This window comes from Eretmochelys imbricata, chromosome 3, assembly GCF_965152235.1.
Source record: "Eretmochelys imbricata isolate rEreImb1 chromosome 3, rEreImb1.hap1, whole genome shotgun sequence".
Classification (NCBI taxonomy): domain Eukaryota; kingdom Metazoa; phylum Chordata; order Testudines; family Cheloniidae; genus Eretmochelys; species Eretmochelys imbricata.
The window spans coordinates 130,663,611-130,681,202 of record NC_135574.1 but is presented as its reverse complement, the minus strand read 5'-3'; the positions used below and the strand labels follow the sequence as shown (position 1 = coordinate 130,681,202).

The 17,592-nt window shown below is 41.7% G+C and overlaps 1 protein-coding gene across 1 annotated transcript in view; it reads right to left on the bottom strand.

Moving 5' to 3' along the window:
- Window positions 1-1,319: 1,319 nt before the first annotated feature.
- Window positions 1,320-17,592, bottom strand: part of ABCB10 (ATP binding cassette subfamily B member 10) — a 33,724-nt gene continuing 17,451 nt past the window's right edge. The window contains exons 6-13 of the mRNA XM_077813394.1: window positions 17,117-17,252; window positions 16,045-16,140; window positions 10,061-10,270; window positions 9,217-9,296; window positions 6,870-7,050; window positions 6,551-6,594; window positions 3,734-3,768; window positions 1,320-2,877 (exon numbers count right to left, since the gene is read on the bottom strand). Coding sequence (XP_077669520.1) covers window positions 2,622-2,877; window positions 3,734-3,768; window positions 6,551-6,594; window positions 6,870-7,050; window positions 9,217-9,296; window positions 10,061-10,270; window positions 16,045-16,140; window positions 17,117-17,252 — 1,038 coding nt within the window. The 3' untranslated portion in view covers window positions 1,320-2,621. The remainder of the gene's footprint in view (window positions 2,878-3,733; window positions 3,769-6,550; window positions 6,595-6,869; window positions 7,051-9,216; window positions 9,297-10,060; window positions 10,271-16,044; window positions 16,141-17,116; window positions 17,253-17,592) is intronic.

The window sequence follows — 17,592 nt, the reverse complement described above, 5'->3', positions numbered from 1 at the left end:
GTTGCCAAATTTCTAAATCGCACAAAACCAAACACCCTAGCTCTGCCCCTTCCCCGAGGCCCCACCCCCTGCTCACTACATTCCCCCTCCCTTAGTGGCTCACTGGGGCAGGGGCTTGGGAGAGAGTGAAGGCTCTAACTGGGGGTGCAGGCTCCAGGATGAGGCCAGAAATGAAGGGTTTGGGAGGGGGCTCCAGGCTGGGGCAGGGAGTTGAGGTGCAGGAGGGGATGAGGGTTCTGGCTGGGGGTGCAGACTCCAGGGTGGGACTGGGGATGAGGGATTTGGGGTGCAGGAGGGGGCTCCAGGCTGAGGCTGAGGGATTTGGAGTGCAGGAGGGGCCTGTGGGTTGGGGTAGGGGGTTCGGGTGCAGAAGGGGGCACAGGCTCTGGGATGAAGCGTTCCAGATGTGGGAGGGGGCTCTGGGCTGGGACGGGGGTGGTGAGGGCTCCAGCTAGGGGTGCAGGCTCTGGGATGGGGAATGAGGGGTTTGGGGTGCAGGAGGGGGCTCCAGGTTTGGCAGGGGGGCTCAGGGCTGGGGCATGGGCTTACCTCGGGCAGCTCCCAGTCAGCGGTTCAGCAGGGCTAAGGCAGGTGCCGTGCCTGTCCTGGCACTGCGCTGCGCCCTGGAAGCGGCCAGCAGCAGGTCCAGCTCCTAGGCAGGGGGACCAGGAGGCTCCGCGTGCTGCTCTCGCCTGCAGGCACCGTCCCCGCTGCCCCTGCCCCTGCTCCTACTGGCTGCAGTTCCTGGCCAATGGGAGTGCAGAGCTGGTGCTCAGGGTGGGGGCAGCGCACAGAGCCCCATGTCCCCCAGGCCTAGGAGCCAGACCTGCTGGCTGCTTCCGGGGCATAGCACGGTGCCAGGACAGGTAGGGACTAGCCTGCCTTAGCCTCGCAGCACTGCTGACTGGACTTGTAACGGCTTGGTCAGCAGTGCTGACTGGAGCTGCCAGGATCCCTTTTCGACTGGGCATTCTGGTCAAAAACTGGACATCTGGCAACCTTAATTATTGGCATAACTAAGGTAGAAACTAAAATACTTAGAGCTTTTCCTCCTAAAACAGGGATGTTTAATAGTCGATGCTGAAAAGCTCATTGTCTGGTACATTCCCTTCCTCCCCCAGCCACCTGCTCTCTCCCTCATTTACCCCACGCTGTTCCTGAAATGTATAACTGCAGGCAGCTGCAGTACACCATTCTCAAGCATACATTTTACTGAAGCCTTACCCTGTACTAGGAAATTCACCTGCTGCTTACAATTGTTTTAACAATGCAGAGGCTTACGCCAGCATAGACTGCTCTGAAGGTGAGTTGCAAAAGAATGTTTTTTTAAAATTGGCTTTGGACTTTTATTTCTTCACAATGAATAAAAAAGGTCTGCACTAGAAGTAGGGGGTTTTTTTGTTTGTTTTTTTGTTTTGTTTTTAAACTTAAGTATCAAGAACATCAGATTTGGTCCTGCTTGATTTTGCTGGTGCTCTCACACTTTGTGTACTTCTCCTTAATTGAAGGGGCAAGCGTTTTGCATATTTAACAGGGCATCTTTTCACCCAAGCATTCAGGTAGTCATGGGAGTTAGGGGAGTGTTAAACACTGACTAAACATTCCCTCCCCTCTCAGTTGCTCAAATGTCAGTCTTTTATTGTGACATTGTAATTTCAGTCTTTTATTGTGACTCTGGTTTCCCCAGAGTCTTCATAGCTAAATAAGACTTGAATTTCTAACAGACAATAGAAAAAAGTTGTAAATAAAGCTTTGAGCATTATTTATATACCCTTTACGTGGGAGCAAAAAAGTGCACAAGCCCACTGTTTGTTCCTTTAAAGGTCATCTTTAGAGTGTAATGAAAGTAAAGACCAGAAGAATACAGAAATGCGGAGATGCATGCAAATTTCAGAATTTTCTAGTACAAACTAATGTTTAGCAGCAATTCTGCTCCCTTTGCCCTAGCTGTAAAACCTGAAGCTCTCAAGAGTACTACTCCCCATCCAAGCTTCCAAATAATTTAAAATAACTTCTGTTTATAAATAATTATCTACAGTTACTGCAGATGGTGATTACACCCCTCAACTTCCAGTTTTATTTTGAAAAGGAAGAGAAAAAAGCAGCATGTGAAAAAGGAGACTGAAGAGTTTTTCCTATGCCACTACTGTCACACAATTCTGAACTTCAGTCTTTTAAAGCCAAAGTACAGTGACAAGCCCAGAAAGCAAAAGTCCCTGATATGCAAGAGATGGTGGTGGTGAAATTACCAGGTTCTGGATTTCTAATTTCCCTAAAATTAGGAACTTGCTTGAGAATAGAGTTTAATGCACTGTATAGCAATGAAGTAGAGAAAATGCCATACTGAATCAATTAAGTTACGACAAAGCAGAAGAATCTATACACTTTGAAAACAATTTCAGTGCTGTGGACATTTAAAAAGTTACAATAATTATTAAAAATCTCTGAATAAAAAGTTTAACACATCTAAGTTTCAAAATGATACTTTGTACACTTTGGAAAAAATATAACATTTACTTTACATAATGAGAAACAAAGTTATATTCTTTGTCCTCTGTAAGTTTCTATTCCTTATACTTCCTTTCATATATTTTCTTTTAAAAATTCCTTTTGTCTGGATTTTACACATTTAATGCAAAAGTTTTACTATTCTGAAGAAAAGCTTGTTTCTTCATTAGCTTCCTGAAAAGTCCATTTGGATTTGCAAGAAGTTCCTCGTGTTTTCCACATTCAGTAATTCTGCCTTGGTCAAGAACTGCAACAGAATCAGCATTCTGAATAGTAGACAGACGATGAGCAATAATTAGGACTGTCCTCCCTTCCATAAGCCGATCTAGAGCTTCTTGCACTAGATACTCATTTTCAGCATCCAAAGCACTAATTCAGAAGAAAAGAAAAAATAAGTGTCACTGTTCTCTAAAATCAAAATAGCCTGGTCTCCACTAGGCTTCTTTCTCTAAGCTCTCCCATCATTGCCTTTCCAACAGGGTAACAATGGTGGAGTTGCTAGCGGAGACAAAAGTGCTGGCAGCTGCCAGCATTTTAAGCACCTAGTCATGTAGACTCATTGTGAGCAAAATGAGTTGACTTGGTGCTTACAATACTGGCAGCTGCCTGGAGACCTCTCTGCACTAGGGGTGAAATTCTGACTCCACTGAAGTCAGTAAAGCTCCCACTAATCAGTGGGGCAAGGATTTCACACTAGAGCTCCTACATCTGTTACCATTAATGAAGCTGAGCCAGTGGTAGCAATGCTGAGAAATTTTTAGTGGAAAGGTCTAGTGCAGACAGTATGCATCCATCCTGAGTATGCATATTGCATATCACACACACATACACCCCTGACATTTAACACTGAATAACTTACAGAAACAAGTGGATGTAGTGTACTTATACCTATCCACTCAGGACTTGCAAACATTAATATTTTCATAAAGCAGAGATACAAAAACCTTTGAGATTGTGTACTGTTTTAGTATTCATGTAAATCACAAATATTTCATAGGAGTTAAATTTTATTTAATAAGGAATAAGGTACCATCTGTTGCACTTAATCTAGTGGCTTTCATCAGGGCATCATTAAGTATTTTTCCATTTAATTGATAGGGGAAAGAAAGTTAAACGACTTGCCCAAGGTCACACACAGACAGGAACAGAACCTACATCTCCTGACTCCAACTCTCCTGCTCTAATTATAGGATATTTGCTAGCTTCACTTTAATTTATTCCTTACCTTGTTGCTTCATCTAGAAGAAGAATTTTAGGATTCTGAAGGACAAAGTAAAATTATAATTAAAATCAAATTTATACAAGACCTGAAGGATACACATTCTATTTATGTATAAAAAATTCACAAACAGAACTAAAACTACAAGCAAGATTATTTGCCGCATCAGAAGACTTGAATATAACATGAGACTCAGTAGGTAATAAGTCTAGACAGTGTGACAGGGTCAGGCCAGATGACTACAACAGAGTGGCTGAAGCTAGATACATTAGTTCCAGGTTAAGCAGGTCCCTTTTCCCTGGGTAAAACAACAGGGACTATTCCAGAACACTCAGGAATTTTCTAGAACTAATTAAGGCAGGCTAATTAGGACACCTGTAGTGAATTGGGAAGCTGCTAGAATTAATTAAGGCTAATCAGGACACCTGGTTTAAAAAGGTTCTCACTCCAGTTAGTGAGGTGTGTGCAAGGAGCTGAGAGTGAGAGGGTATGCTGCTGGAGGACTGAGGAGTACGAATGCTATCTGGCATCAGGAGGATGGTCCTGTGGTGAGGATACAGGTGGTGTTGGGAGGAGGCCATGGGGAAGTAGCCCAGGGAGTTGCACCTGTCACACAGGTGTTACTATAGACAGCTGTGATCCACAGGGCCCTGGGCTGGAACCCGGAGTAGAGGGCAGGCCTGGGTTCCCCCCAATTCCCTATTGGATACAGGAGGAGTTGACTTAGACAGTGGGTCCCACCAGAGGGAAAGGTCCCTGGCCTATCCCCCGACCCACTAGATGGACCAGCAGAGACCGTGGGGATTGTTCTCCTTCCTTTTCCCCATGCTGGCCAGTGATGAGGTTATCTGAGTGAATGGCAGATTTGAGCCACGAAAGTGGCCAAACTGAGGGCTACTGTGAATCTCTGAGGCGAGCAAAATCTGCCAATAAGCACAGGGCCCATGAAAGTAGAGGAGGAACTTTGTCACAACAGTAAAAGGATAGAATATAAATAAAAATCACATCTTATTTTTTTTCACTTATTACTGTTATTTTAACACCTAAGATCACGATTATAAAGATTATAGAAAAAACCTCATCTTTTCAGTTTGTTTATTTTGTGCATTTGGCAGCAGTTAAGGGTCAATTTCACTGTTTCCCCGACTGTGAGAGTCTTTCATGCTGGTTCACCTATCGTTTGTTTACAAGCGGTCTCCCTCCTGTTACACATGAGCATAACATTCATCTTGCACCTGGGAGACAGCAACTTCCTAGGTGGCTGGAATGCACCAGGCCACTGAGGGTATGTCTACAGAGGCGATTGTGGGGGGGAGTGGCTGGCCCACTTGGGTTGCAGGACTTTTTCATTGCTGTATAGGCTACCAGGCTTGGGTTGGAGCCGGAGGTCTGGGACCCTGCCACCTCACAGGGTCCTAGAGCCCAGGCTCCAGCCTGAGGCCAAAAGTCTACACAGCAATGAAACATTCCCACAGCCAGATGATGTTTTTTCTTTGCTGCGTAGACATACCACTAGAGGCCAAGAACACACACTGGAAATGTAAAGAACCATAGTATACTGTGGAATTGCCTCGGCATGTATTTCCAAGAACTATTCCAAAACCAGACTGAAGAAGCAGAAGAGATTTAGTTAAAAACACAAAAGGAACAATGCAATTTGCATTTTAACACCACATTCTTCCTTCATCTCTCTCCTGCTCTGCCAGCAGTTGACCCTCCGTCTTGTAGAGGATTGGATGTAGCTCAACTTCCTAAAGCAACGACAAGTCTTTAAGAGTATGTCTACGCTGCAATTAAAAACCCACAGCTGGCCTGTGCGCAGCACTTGATCTGCGGGACTGTGTAACTGCAGTGTAGATGTTCTGGCTTGGCTGGAGTCCGGGCTCTAGAACCTTGTAAGGATCCCAGAGCTCAGGCTTCAGCCCAAATAGGGACATCTACATCACAACTAGACTGCTGCGCAGCCCCAAGCCCCGGGAGCCCAAGTCAGCTGGCACGGTCCAACCATGGGTGTCTATTTGCAGTGCAGACATACCCTAAAAAACACAATTTGTGATCATCTACAATGCTAAAAACAAAGCGAACACCAAACAGACTATGTTAAAATGGAATCTATTAGTGTGCATTACTAGGGGTAATGAGGGTCCACTGGTGTTGAAATCTATGAAAAGTACTTTATAGATTCTAGGCATTAAAATAAAGGCTCCCGTCCTCTGGTCGACAATCACCAGAACTTACAGGCTGACTGAAAAAGAATTATCTTCTGAAGACGGTCAACTCACCCCAAACCTCACTCTCCTTCATAAAAGGCATGGAGTTTCTATTCTTAATGACATCAATGGGTTCCCCCAAAAGACATGGGAGAGCTATTGGTTTGTATTCTACAGAAAAGTCAACAAACCAAGGTTTTTATCCAAAGTGGCCTGCAAACTATAATTAGAAGCACCATGAATCTGGCTGGAAACCAAGTTGTGCAAGGACATTGACACCATATTCAAAGTGGAAATCATCCCTGGCTCTTGAGCAAGGCTTATTAAGTGAACCATTCTATCTTGGCCTACAGTCTTCCTTACAGAGTGGCGCTAGTCAGAGTCTAACCACAGGAAAAAGAATGCATCAGGCATAAGAGCAATTAAAGGGCGGTAAAACTTGAAATAAATAAGTTGCCTTGACCATCTCTCTCTTCCTCTTCCAACTTCCTCATCAACATACAGAATTTTGAATATTTCAAAAGATATTCACTCCCCCAATGAAAGACTCATCCCCTCCTTTTCCTTCTTGAAATACTTAAATAAAGAATAGCTACCTGTTTTTTAAGCTTACCTTGAGCAGCGCTCGAGCAATTGCAATTCGTTGTTTCTGCCCACCTAGGAAAAAAGTTTTACTAAATTAAACTGAAAGGTAAAATAGAAGAGGTTCTGATTGTAACTAAAGATCTAAACAGACTGTAACTAGACATGAACTGATCTCTGCTAGTTACTGAAATGGATTTTATGTTGGGGGAAGAAGGGATTAAGTGCTTAGGACAACAGTACTCCAACAAAAGCTACTGATCGATAAAGCAAGCTGGATAAAGCCTTTTTTTTGTTCTACTGTGTCAATCTTTCTCTCTCTTTTTTTTTTTTAAATATGTCAGATATACCTGAAAGGAGAGTGCCTTTTTCTCCAACTGAAGTATGGAATCCTTCTGGAAAGTCTCTGATAAAATTGGCAGCATTAGCTATTTCAGCAACTTTCTGGATTTCTTCAACAGTTACCATAGAAGGGTCCTCAGCTCCATAGGCAATATTTTCAGCAATAGAACAGGAGAATAGAATTGGTTCCTGATAAATGCAAAAACATAGCTCATATGGTATATCTATAGTACAAGTTTTCTTAATAAATCTCAAGTAAAATAAGTCCCTTTTATAGAATCAAGTAGATGACAGAGTTTTAAGATTTATCGTACACTCTAATATTTTTGGGTTAATGAATAATGCCACAATTATTTTAACATTGAGGTCAGAGGTCAAAGGTAAGTCCATATTATAAAATTTGAAAACTTTTCAAATGACACTTTACATGACCATTGACTCCTAATATTCCAGAAGGTTTTCAAGGCTATCTGTTCATTCAGAAAACCCAAGTTTCTAGGATAGCAGGTATATCATTCTTCGCTGCATCTACAATAATCTCTTCTTCTTAAGGCTATCTACGTTGTGTGTTCTGTGTACAGAAACAGCAAGAAAGTGTAAACACAGGCAGAGGAAATAGCAGGTAAGATATGATGCACAGTGAGAAGGTGTTCAGGACAAGATAAGACTGCTCTCTGTATGAAACAGAAAGGTTTCATATTGTAACTTTTATTATTGGTAACTCAAAACTGGACAAAGTGAGATTTTTAAAATCAAGAAAAACTAAATGTTGACATGCCTACAAGGAAAAGAGATTCTTCCTACACGAAGGATATTTGGTGCTACTGTCTTGCAATACAGATAATGATTTGGAATGTGAAGTACATTTGGATTAGAAAAATAACTGGGCTGCAATACCCCAGTTAGATGGCCAGCCAGTCATATTATGAGGACTTTCTGTAAAAAGACTGTACTACTTTCAGACTGGTTTTGTGGCTTCTCTTTAAGGGACAACTGAATGTGTACTTCTGCACCTTTAGCATGGGGGACAAGAGAAAAGTAAGCGCCAACAGTGTCATATTAGCATGCCTGCATCATGGAAATAATTGTGTAAGCAAGGAAGCAAAAGGATTAGATAATAGAAAGTAAGTTTTCAAAGCAGCATGTAAGCACAGGATTGTGTAACTTTGATTAATATTAATGGGACTCATGGAGCTAAGCAGTCATGCATATCTGCAACGTTAGCCTCTGGAGGTCCTTTCTTGACTGTATTTATTCATAAGAGTCCCAAGAAAATCAAGCAACTTATGTTCTAAGTTGTGAACCATGTACTTTCCAGTCCTCTACACCAGCGTTTCTCAATGACCAGTCCATGGATCGGCGTTAGTCCCTGAGACCTCCCTAACGCAGTTTAGGAAGACAGCAAGCCGGTCCTTGGTATCAAAAAGGTTGAGAAACACTGCTCTACACAAGAGGTATTTTACCAGCAATCACTATCTTTCAGGAGCTACTTACCTAACCTACACAATCAGACACTTGCAGACCACAGAACAAGCAGTTTGGGACTAATTGGGAATTTACCATTTTAGAGTATAGTATAACATGACAGTGACCAATTAATGCTTATGAGGGCAAGAGGGAGTTTCTCCCTTTTCGTGAAAAAACAAAACAAAGGGCTTGTCCACAGGGAGACTTAAAGGTCTGTAGTGTAGACCAGTTCTATCAGTATAACTACCTGAACGACACAGTTATTCCATCCTAACCTCTTGTGTAGACAGTGCTATGTCGGCAGGAGAGTTTCTCCCATCTACATAGCTACTGCCTCCCAGGGAGGTGGATTAACTATGCCGATGGAAGAGTTCTCTCCTGTCAGCATAGAGCAGTGGTGGGCAACCTGCGGCCCACATGCGGCCCACCAGGGTAATCTGATTGCAGGCTGCGAGACGTTTTGCTGATGTTGACCAGTTCTGGGAGCTGCAGGGGGCCGTGCCTGTGGACAGTCAACGTCAGCAAAACGTTTCGCGGCCCGCAATCAGATTACCCTGATGGGCCGCATGCAGGCCACAGGTTGCCCACCACTCGCATAGAGTGTCTTCATTAAAATGATAGAGCTGCGCTGTTGCAGCGTTTTAAGCATAGAGTTGCCCGTAGTGTACGGCAAGTCGGGGTGTGAATCTACAATGCAGTACAAAATTTTAGTATGAGGTAGCAGGGTCCACATGACATGACAAGTTAGTGTGCTGTAGAGTCTCACCCCAGTTTGCCACACACTAAGTGTCCGTGTAAACAAGTCCTTAACTGTACAAAATTAGAAAGAGAGAGTAGTAACTGATTACTGATTTTCTTCCTTCACACAGAAATTCCCCTCTTCCTTACCTGACTCACTGTTCCAATTTTAGTCCTGTACCAGAGTGGATTCAGTTGACGGATATCAATGCCATCAACGGTGATAATACCTTAATTTAAGAAACATTAAGTTACACAGGATATAAGATACTGACAAAAGGCAGAAAGCACTGGAGGAAAACACTCAGTTTTCAGCTGTTCATAAGAGATGTGCTCTCTCTCCGTCCTACAAAGGTGGCGTACTTAGCAATTATTTATCCTATCCTTTCTCAGGCACTCTACAGTGCTCATTTAAACATGCAAGGCAAAATCGTGCCTCAGTCTGCCAGGTGCGAGAAAGTAGAGATGTGGAGGGGGTGAAGGAGAAAAGTGTTCACAAAGTCTCCCCTGGTGCAGGGGCCAAGTACAGTGGTTGTCCTTACACTTCCAAGTGCACGGGCTGATGCAGGCTAATACCGTTGGCAGTGCTAGCCTCTCCCCAGTAGGTGGGGAGGAAGCAGGGCCATGCCACACACACAGAGCTTTCCTTGTTTAAAATGCTGGGACCATTCGTCCCCCCCCTCTGAGGCAATGACTGGCTCAGGTTACTCCACAGATTGCTTTTTAATATCACCACATCACTTCTGCCCCATGTCGCAGTGACCGTGCCTACACAGAACAGGACAGGGCTCTACAGAACTGCTGCATCAAGCACCCAGCAACGTGAGGCATGCTCTCCCCTAAAGAGGAAAGTGTTGCTTCTGCATAGCTTTTAGGCTGGGACCTCAACTCAGAACCCTTCCATTACATCCCCACTGGTTGTTCATAGAAGTGCTTTGTTCGATGCAGAATATTAATTATTTCTAATGGCAGTTACAGTAACATATAAACATACCTGAGATGGGATCATACAGCCTCAACAGAAGAGATACAATGGTTGATTTGCCTGAGCCACTTGGGCCAACCAGTGCCATAACAGAGCCAGCTGGAATGGAAAGGCTGAAGTCTTGGAAAACTGAAATTTCTGGACGTGTTGGATATGCAAAGTGGATCTCTTTGAATTCCAAAGCACCTTTGAACATGTCTTTGTTTAATACAATTCCATCTGAATGATGAAGAATTAAAATACAGAAGAAGCTGAATGACGAAAATATATCAAAACCTCCACAATGGCAGTTCAGCCTTTCATAAAACCTGCTGGCTGCTACAGAGGCACCCAAAATTTGCCAAACCACAGATCACATTACCAATTTACCAGGTGCTTGAGAGCTGCATCTGTTATGCAAAACTTTAGCGGGTCCCCCACTATTTTTAAAATGTAACTCATGGAGACTAAACCTCCCAGCGTACAATATTGCACCTTTACCAACAAAAGTAGTTTAATCTCCATTGGCTATTCAAGGCTCAGCTTCTCAGACAATCTGTCTCTGGAACAAATCTGCTTCCAGACTGAATTCAAACAAGTCACTAATGGCCATTTTTAAAATAAAAAAGAATGGCTGATGGAATTAATTGAAGTCCAAGGCAGAACAGTATTCAACACAGACCAATCAATATAGTGTCCTTGGCAACAGCTCGGCAAAAGCTGAAATTATTCGGTTTGTGAAATACAAGAACAAGTTATTGTGAGTGAATGGTCAAAGAAAAAATATCACTTTTCTTTTTTTGAAACAGCATAAAACTTGTAAATATCTAGGACTTAGAGGATCACAAGCAGTTCAGGCCCCAGTAAATCCTACAAAGTACGTATAGAGTATACCAGCTTTAAAAAAAAAAAAAAAAAAAACCCAAAAACCTGTATGTTATGTGAGTTCACTGTTTGAGGATAGGAAATCAAGAGGGAGCCTGCAATAGGTACAGTGAAAGTAATTTAGTACATTTAGGCCCTACCAAATTCACGTCCATGAAAAATGCATCACGGACCATGAAATCTAGTCTCCCTCTGTGAAATCTGTTTTTTTATGTGCCTATATTATACAAATTTCTTGGGGAAGACCAGTGTTTTTCAAGCTGGGGGTCCTAACCCAGAAGTGAGTTGCAGGGGGGTTGCAAGGTTATTTTTGGGGGGGGAGGCAGGGGGGGGAGTTCGTGGTATTTCCACCTTTACTTCTGCACTGCCTTCAGAGCTGGGCAGCCAGAGAACGGCAGCTGCTGACCCAGCTCTGAAGGCAGCAACGCAGAAGTAGGGGTGGCAGTAGTAGACCATGACATCGTTACTTATGCGCTGCTGCTGGTGGCCACTCAGCTTTCAGAGCTGGGCTCCCGGCCAGCAGCCACTGCTCTCCGGCCATCCAGCTTTGAAGGCAGCGTCACAACCAGCAGCAGCGCAGAAGTAAGGGTAGCAGTACCACTACCCCCCTACAATAATCTTGCAACCTCCCCACAACTCCTTTTTGGGTCCCCCCCCTACAATTACAACACCATGAAATTTCAGATTTAAATACCTAAAAAAATGAAATTTGCCGTTTTAAAAGTCCTATGACCATGAAATTGATCAATATGGATTGTGAATTTGGTAGGGCCCTAGTCATAGGATTGCACAGTCATAGGATTTAAAAAATCATAAATTTCATTATTTCAGATATTTAAATTTCATGGTGTTGCAGTTGTAGGGGTCCTGACCCAAAAAGGAGTTGTGTGGAGGTCGCAAGGCTATTGTAGAGGGGGTTGTGGTACTGCTACCCTTACTTCTGCGCTGCTGCTGGTTGCAACGCTGCCTTCAAAGCTGGATGGCCGGAGAGTGGCGTCCGCTGGCCGGGAGCCCGGCTCTGACAGCACAGCCACTGCCAGCAGCAGTGCAGAAGTAAGGATGGCCTGGTATACAACCGCTACCCCTACTTCTGCACTGCTGCCTTCAGAACTGGGCCGTCGGTCAGCAGCTGCCACTCTCTGGCCAGCCAGCTCTGAAGGCAGCATTTGAAGTAAGGATGGCAATACCACGACCCCCCTAAAATAACCTTGCAACTCACTTTTGGGTCAGGACCCCCAGTTTGAGAAACGCTGGTCTTCCCCATGAAATCTGTATAGCATAGGGTAAAAGCATATAAAAGAACAGATTTCATGGAGGGAGACCAGATTTCATGATCCGTGACACATTTTTCATGGACATGAATTTGGTAGAGTCCTATGACCGTGAAATTGACTTAAATGGACCATGAGTTTGGTAGAGCCCTAGGTATAACAGATAATCACACTATGCAAAGGATAATTTAGTGCAATCAGGGTATTAATGTATTCACTTTATTGAACTGGTAAGCAGGTAGATAGACAATAGCCACGGGTGAGTATAGCAATAAGTGATCATCTGTAGCAAGTTTAACTATATTTGTAATGCTTCTTTGTTTCACTTTTCATTCCCCTCAAATTTCCTCCTCTTTCCCAGTCTCTTATCTTCATTTAGTTCAACTGTAGTTGCTCTGTCTGTAGCTGCTGCATATGGATTCAAACTGCTTCTCCGACATTAAACCATGGAGGTACTAATATGTTGCGTGATAAATGTGTGAATTCATTAAGTGTTCATTTAAAGATGCATTTGCTCAATAACAATTTAACAACACTAAGTTATTTAGTATAATTGTTACTATATCAGTAAACTCTCTCTTTGATTCCAGTTATTCTGGAATACCTACCATAAACTGCACTATAATGCTTCAACAGTACAGGAAGTCTGATGCAGCAAGTCCTTACTTGATATTTCCCCATATATTACTGTAAAAAATATCAAAGCTCTACACAGAATTTTATTTTTCCTCTTTGGATTCTGGAGACACATAGAAAAACAGTAACTAGGATATTGAGATATTGTCAGGAGAAAAACTGGAGTAAGTGAAGGTCAGAACCACACAAAAGAGTGAGCAGATGTTTTGTTTGAGTTTGGGCAACAAAGCTGTTTTGCTTTTACTGTATGCTTAGTTCTGAAATCACCTCCATATTTACTCCCTGAGGCAGAGACCCATATTCTTCTCTACAAATTTGTTTCATGCCAAAAGGAAATTAAAAACCTCTAGCTATCTTAATTTGGAAAAGTTACCTCCAGTTTGTAATGTGCTGAAGTCTGAGACTGCTGGAGGAGGTTACATTAGCTAACTGTTGGTTACCTGTGAGACAAACATTTTCGTCTCCAAATCTTAACCCCAGCTCATCAGATTTAACACTCATTTCCACTTCTATAAAAGAGTGTTTACATCTTCAAAAACATCATTCGGACCAATTTTCCTAACACTCCTTTCAAATACATAAGAGTCATCCCCATTTTACAGATTTGGAAACAGATGCAAAGAGGTTAAATCAGAGGTTCTCAAACTGGGGTCAGGACCCCTCAGGGGGTTGTGAGGTTATGATCTGGGGGTCGTGAGCTGTCAGCCTCCACCCCAAGCCCCGCTTCACCTCCAGCATTTATAATAGTGTTAAATATTTAAAAAAGGCGACATGGTGAATTAGCATCAGAGCCAGGATTAGAACTCTCAGCTCTTCTAGCCAAAGAAGCAGAAACAGAACAATTGATACAAAACTAAAAACATACAATAAGATGAAAAACCTAACCCTTATAGCCAGAGCTCACTCAAAACACTTCTACTTGGTCTGCTGCTATATTCTCCCCTCCCACTCTGATAGCTGCATTTGTAATCAAGAATTTCTGATGACAATATAAATATCGAGAACAAAACTAAAGTGTTTTTCTTACGTGTCACTCGAACTCCAAGATAAAAATACTGCTTTATGATGTTTGTTATCCACATGCCTGGTGCCAAAAGTAATCCATGATTTTTGTTCAATGGGATCTAACTGATCAAGTCCAAATAACAGTTTCTGTCTTTATGATAACCTCACTGAACTAATTAAATGCAGATTAGAATTAAGTACACATTGATCAGTGGTGTTTATCCAAAAATTCTTCAGTGGGTTTAACCACTGAATGGCCCTTGCTGGCTTCACACTGGTGATAATGACTAAAGAAAGCAGCAATACGTTTCAGGTGCTGCTGGCAACAAACCCTTATTAAAACATCAAGGAACAAATGTCACTCAGATTTATAGATGGATTTTGCACATCTACCTTTTCTGAGAGTTTTTTTTTTTAAATAACTGTATCAACTCAGATTTATAAAGAGAAAAATATAACACCTATAGAAGAAAAACAGATAGTAAACTAAACACGTGAAAACTATATTCAGTATACACTTCTGTATATCCACATCAGTAGGTTATTAAATTTGTGTAATATTTATAACACCATAGATTAATGAGCTATTCTTAATCTGATCAACGTGAACATTTGTCTGTAATAAATTAGAGATTTGCTTCATTGAGAGAGAAGCATTTGTTCCATTTTGAGACCTTTCTTCACCCTTCTAGTCCCTTATCTATTCAGCAACTAAAGACAGAAATGTGTTATCTCCTTTAGCACAAATACTGAACATTAAGAAATGCAATCCTGAGCAAAACCCCCTTCTCTTCCTCTATCCTCACACTCTAAAGATGGCCCAATATGAAAGATATCATCATTAGAGTAATATGCTGATGAGTAACACGTTTTGTGTCTAAAGAATTAGAACCAGGCCAGATAATCAACTCATTAGTGCACCCTGAATGAAGAACTGTTGAATTCAAATTCTGTGTTTATAATTTCTATGAAAAAATCTCTTTAATCAATAAAATATTTTTGCAAAGAACGTAGCTGTGATGCTGGTAGACCAGATGTCAGCTCACGCTAAGGACCCTAGGCCTCAACTGAACACTGGCAAATCCATAAGCTGGAACCAGTTTGGCTCACCTGTCATGTTAGTATTCTTAAATAGGTATTAGGTTTATGAAACTGTATTTAGACTTTATGAAATGCTGTAAGTTGCTGCATGCAGTCATCTCATTTATATCTGTATCCCATGTTACAAGGTAATATTTAAGTGTATGCTCTGAAACTGTAAACCTCCACAGTCAGGAGAAAAATATTTCCAAGTGTGAAATACTAGTTTACCACAGGAGGTGTTATCTCCTGCCCAACCAAAGAAGGCCCATAGGTACCAGACAAATGTTGTGGAACATCAGAGGACAAAATAAAACTTTGTTGATTGCTCCCCCCCCCATACCCATGAAGAGGAGACGTGCATGGGAACTCTGGGGTAAGGGAACAGAAATCCCTGACAAGAAGAAATTGCGTCTCTGTGCTTCTTGGACTTGGAGAGGACAAGATTTCTAAGCATAAGCAAGGGATCGCCAGTGCTTGGCCTAGGTTAACCCTAGAGGATTTATAGAATTTGCATATTACAGCAGCTTCTATTATCTTTTGGAGCCTAAGACTATAACTAATTTGTGTGTGTATGTTTACTTGCTTTAACCTTGTAAACAACTCTTTTTCATAGTTAATAAATCTTTAGTTAATTTATTATAGGATTGGCTACAAGCATTGTCTTTGGTGTAGGATCTAAAGTGCAATTGATCTGAGGTAAGTGACTGGTCCTTTAGGACTGGGAGTTACCTGAATATTATTGTGATTTTTGGTGTAAGGGACAATCTATCACAACGGCAAGGTTACCTGGGTGGCAAGACAGTTTGGAGTACCCAAGGAGACTGAGACCCTCCATGTTAAGGCTGTTGTAGTGCAGAGCTCACATTAGATACTTGGTTGGTGAAATGTAAATACAGAACTCAACTAAATCGAGGTGTCTGCCCTGCTTCTTAAGTCTGCCATTAGGTTGATACTTTTGCTGAGCCGCTCCAGATAACTTGACAGTAGCCAAGGAAGATTTCCATTGAATCTAGCTTCTTTATGAGAATTTTAAAGCTGGTGTTAGTTTTAAGTAATACCAACTTGTTGTCAAATGCCTGATAACCAGTCAGAGAGACAACACTAATGCAAAATGGTAAAGAAACAGGAACCCACCATTAAATGGAAGCTCTGGCTTTCTTTCTATAAGTTCCCACAGACGTCCTCCAGCTCCTAATCCTTTCATAAGCTCAGAATAGAAAGAGCTCAAACCTAAAAACAAACAACAAGGTTATGCATCACCCAAGAACATGGAAGACATATTAGAAAAAAATAACCCAGTTTTTATCATCCATGAGCAAAATTCTCAGTATCATGGAAAACATGGAGACAGGCTGAGTAAAGGGGCCCAGTGAAAAATAAAGTAGACCTCACCGCCCTTCCAGAAACAGAGCCAATGTCTGTTTTCAAACTAACAAGGTACAATAGTGTATCAGAAGCAACAGATTCACTTTAAAAACAACGCTCCCAAGTAGTTGACAAGCTATTTGAAATACCTTATCTTCATTTTTGCCTGTGTGCAGTAGTGATGATTGTTCCCTAAAAAGGAGCAGTTAGTCTCTGGGTCAGCAGATTACAGATTCTGATCTTCACTGACAGGGGAAGAGGAGCAAAGCAGGAAAGAGAAGAGATGTCCTTTTCTGCCTTTGCACTAGAAGGCAATCCCCTACAATAGTCTTCTGCTGGCACTTAAAGATCCAGTGCAGCTTTAGACAATTATCCGTGTGGAATTACAGCTAATTTCTACATGCCTTCCTTTGTAAAATAATTTCTCTGAACATAGATCAAGACATTTTATTCCAAATAAAACCTTAATATTCGTTTAAATTATAAAACACCATCATAGGCTACACAAAGAACAACATCAAGAAAAGTTAGCATTATAAACCAGACACTGAAGAAATGCACCTTGAAAAATTTAACCATTGCATTCTCTTTGGAAAGTTTTAAATTAACTATTTGGTCTTAAGTCAAAAGCCATTAATACTGATTGACTCATACTGGAAAAATATTTATGAATCTTCTCAGAAAGACCATTCTGTACTGGTAAGCTATTGGTCAACTGAAAACAATCAAAGAATTACAAAACACTTGAGGTTTTTGTTTTGTTTTTAAAACCAATATTTTCCCTTACTTCAAAAAAATTCTTTTATCCTATGTTTTACATTGTATACTTCACATTCCATACCTCCAATGCTAACTCCAACCCAGAATGCATACATCAAGAAGGAAGACAGTTCACCAACAGTCATGTGGGCACTACCCATCAGTAATCCTCCTTTGTACAGAACAGAAAGGACAATCATGTTCCCAGAAAGCCCAGTCTGGGAAAGAAAAAAAACAACAGTGAAGAAAAACTGGATCTTCCCTTATAAATTCAATTTCATCTTTGCAAATGCTCTAAGCTAAGGCTTTAAAAAAAAAAAAATTCCTCATAGTAAGTGGACCTTAGTGTAATCTTAAGATTCTACAGGACTAAATTTTGCTCATGTTTAGTTTCCTAACTTTGTTTCTTAGAATGAGAATAATCAGTCTTGTGATCCACTAGCTACGTAAAATGCAACTGTGCAGGGGTTTAGAATGCAGGCGCTTGAAGATCAATCTTTCACTCTCCAGCTCTGCATCATTCCCAACTGATCTCTTCCCCCACCCAGGAACAGCTAT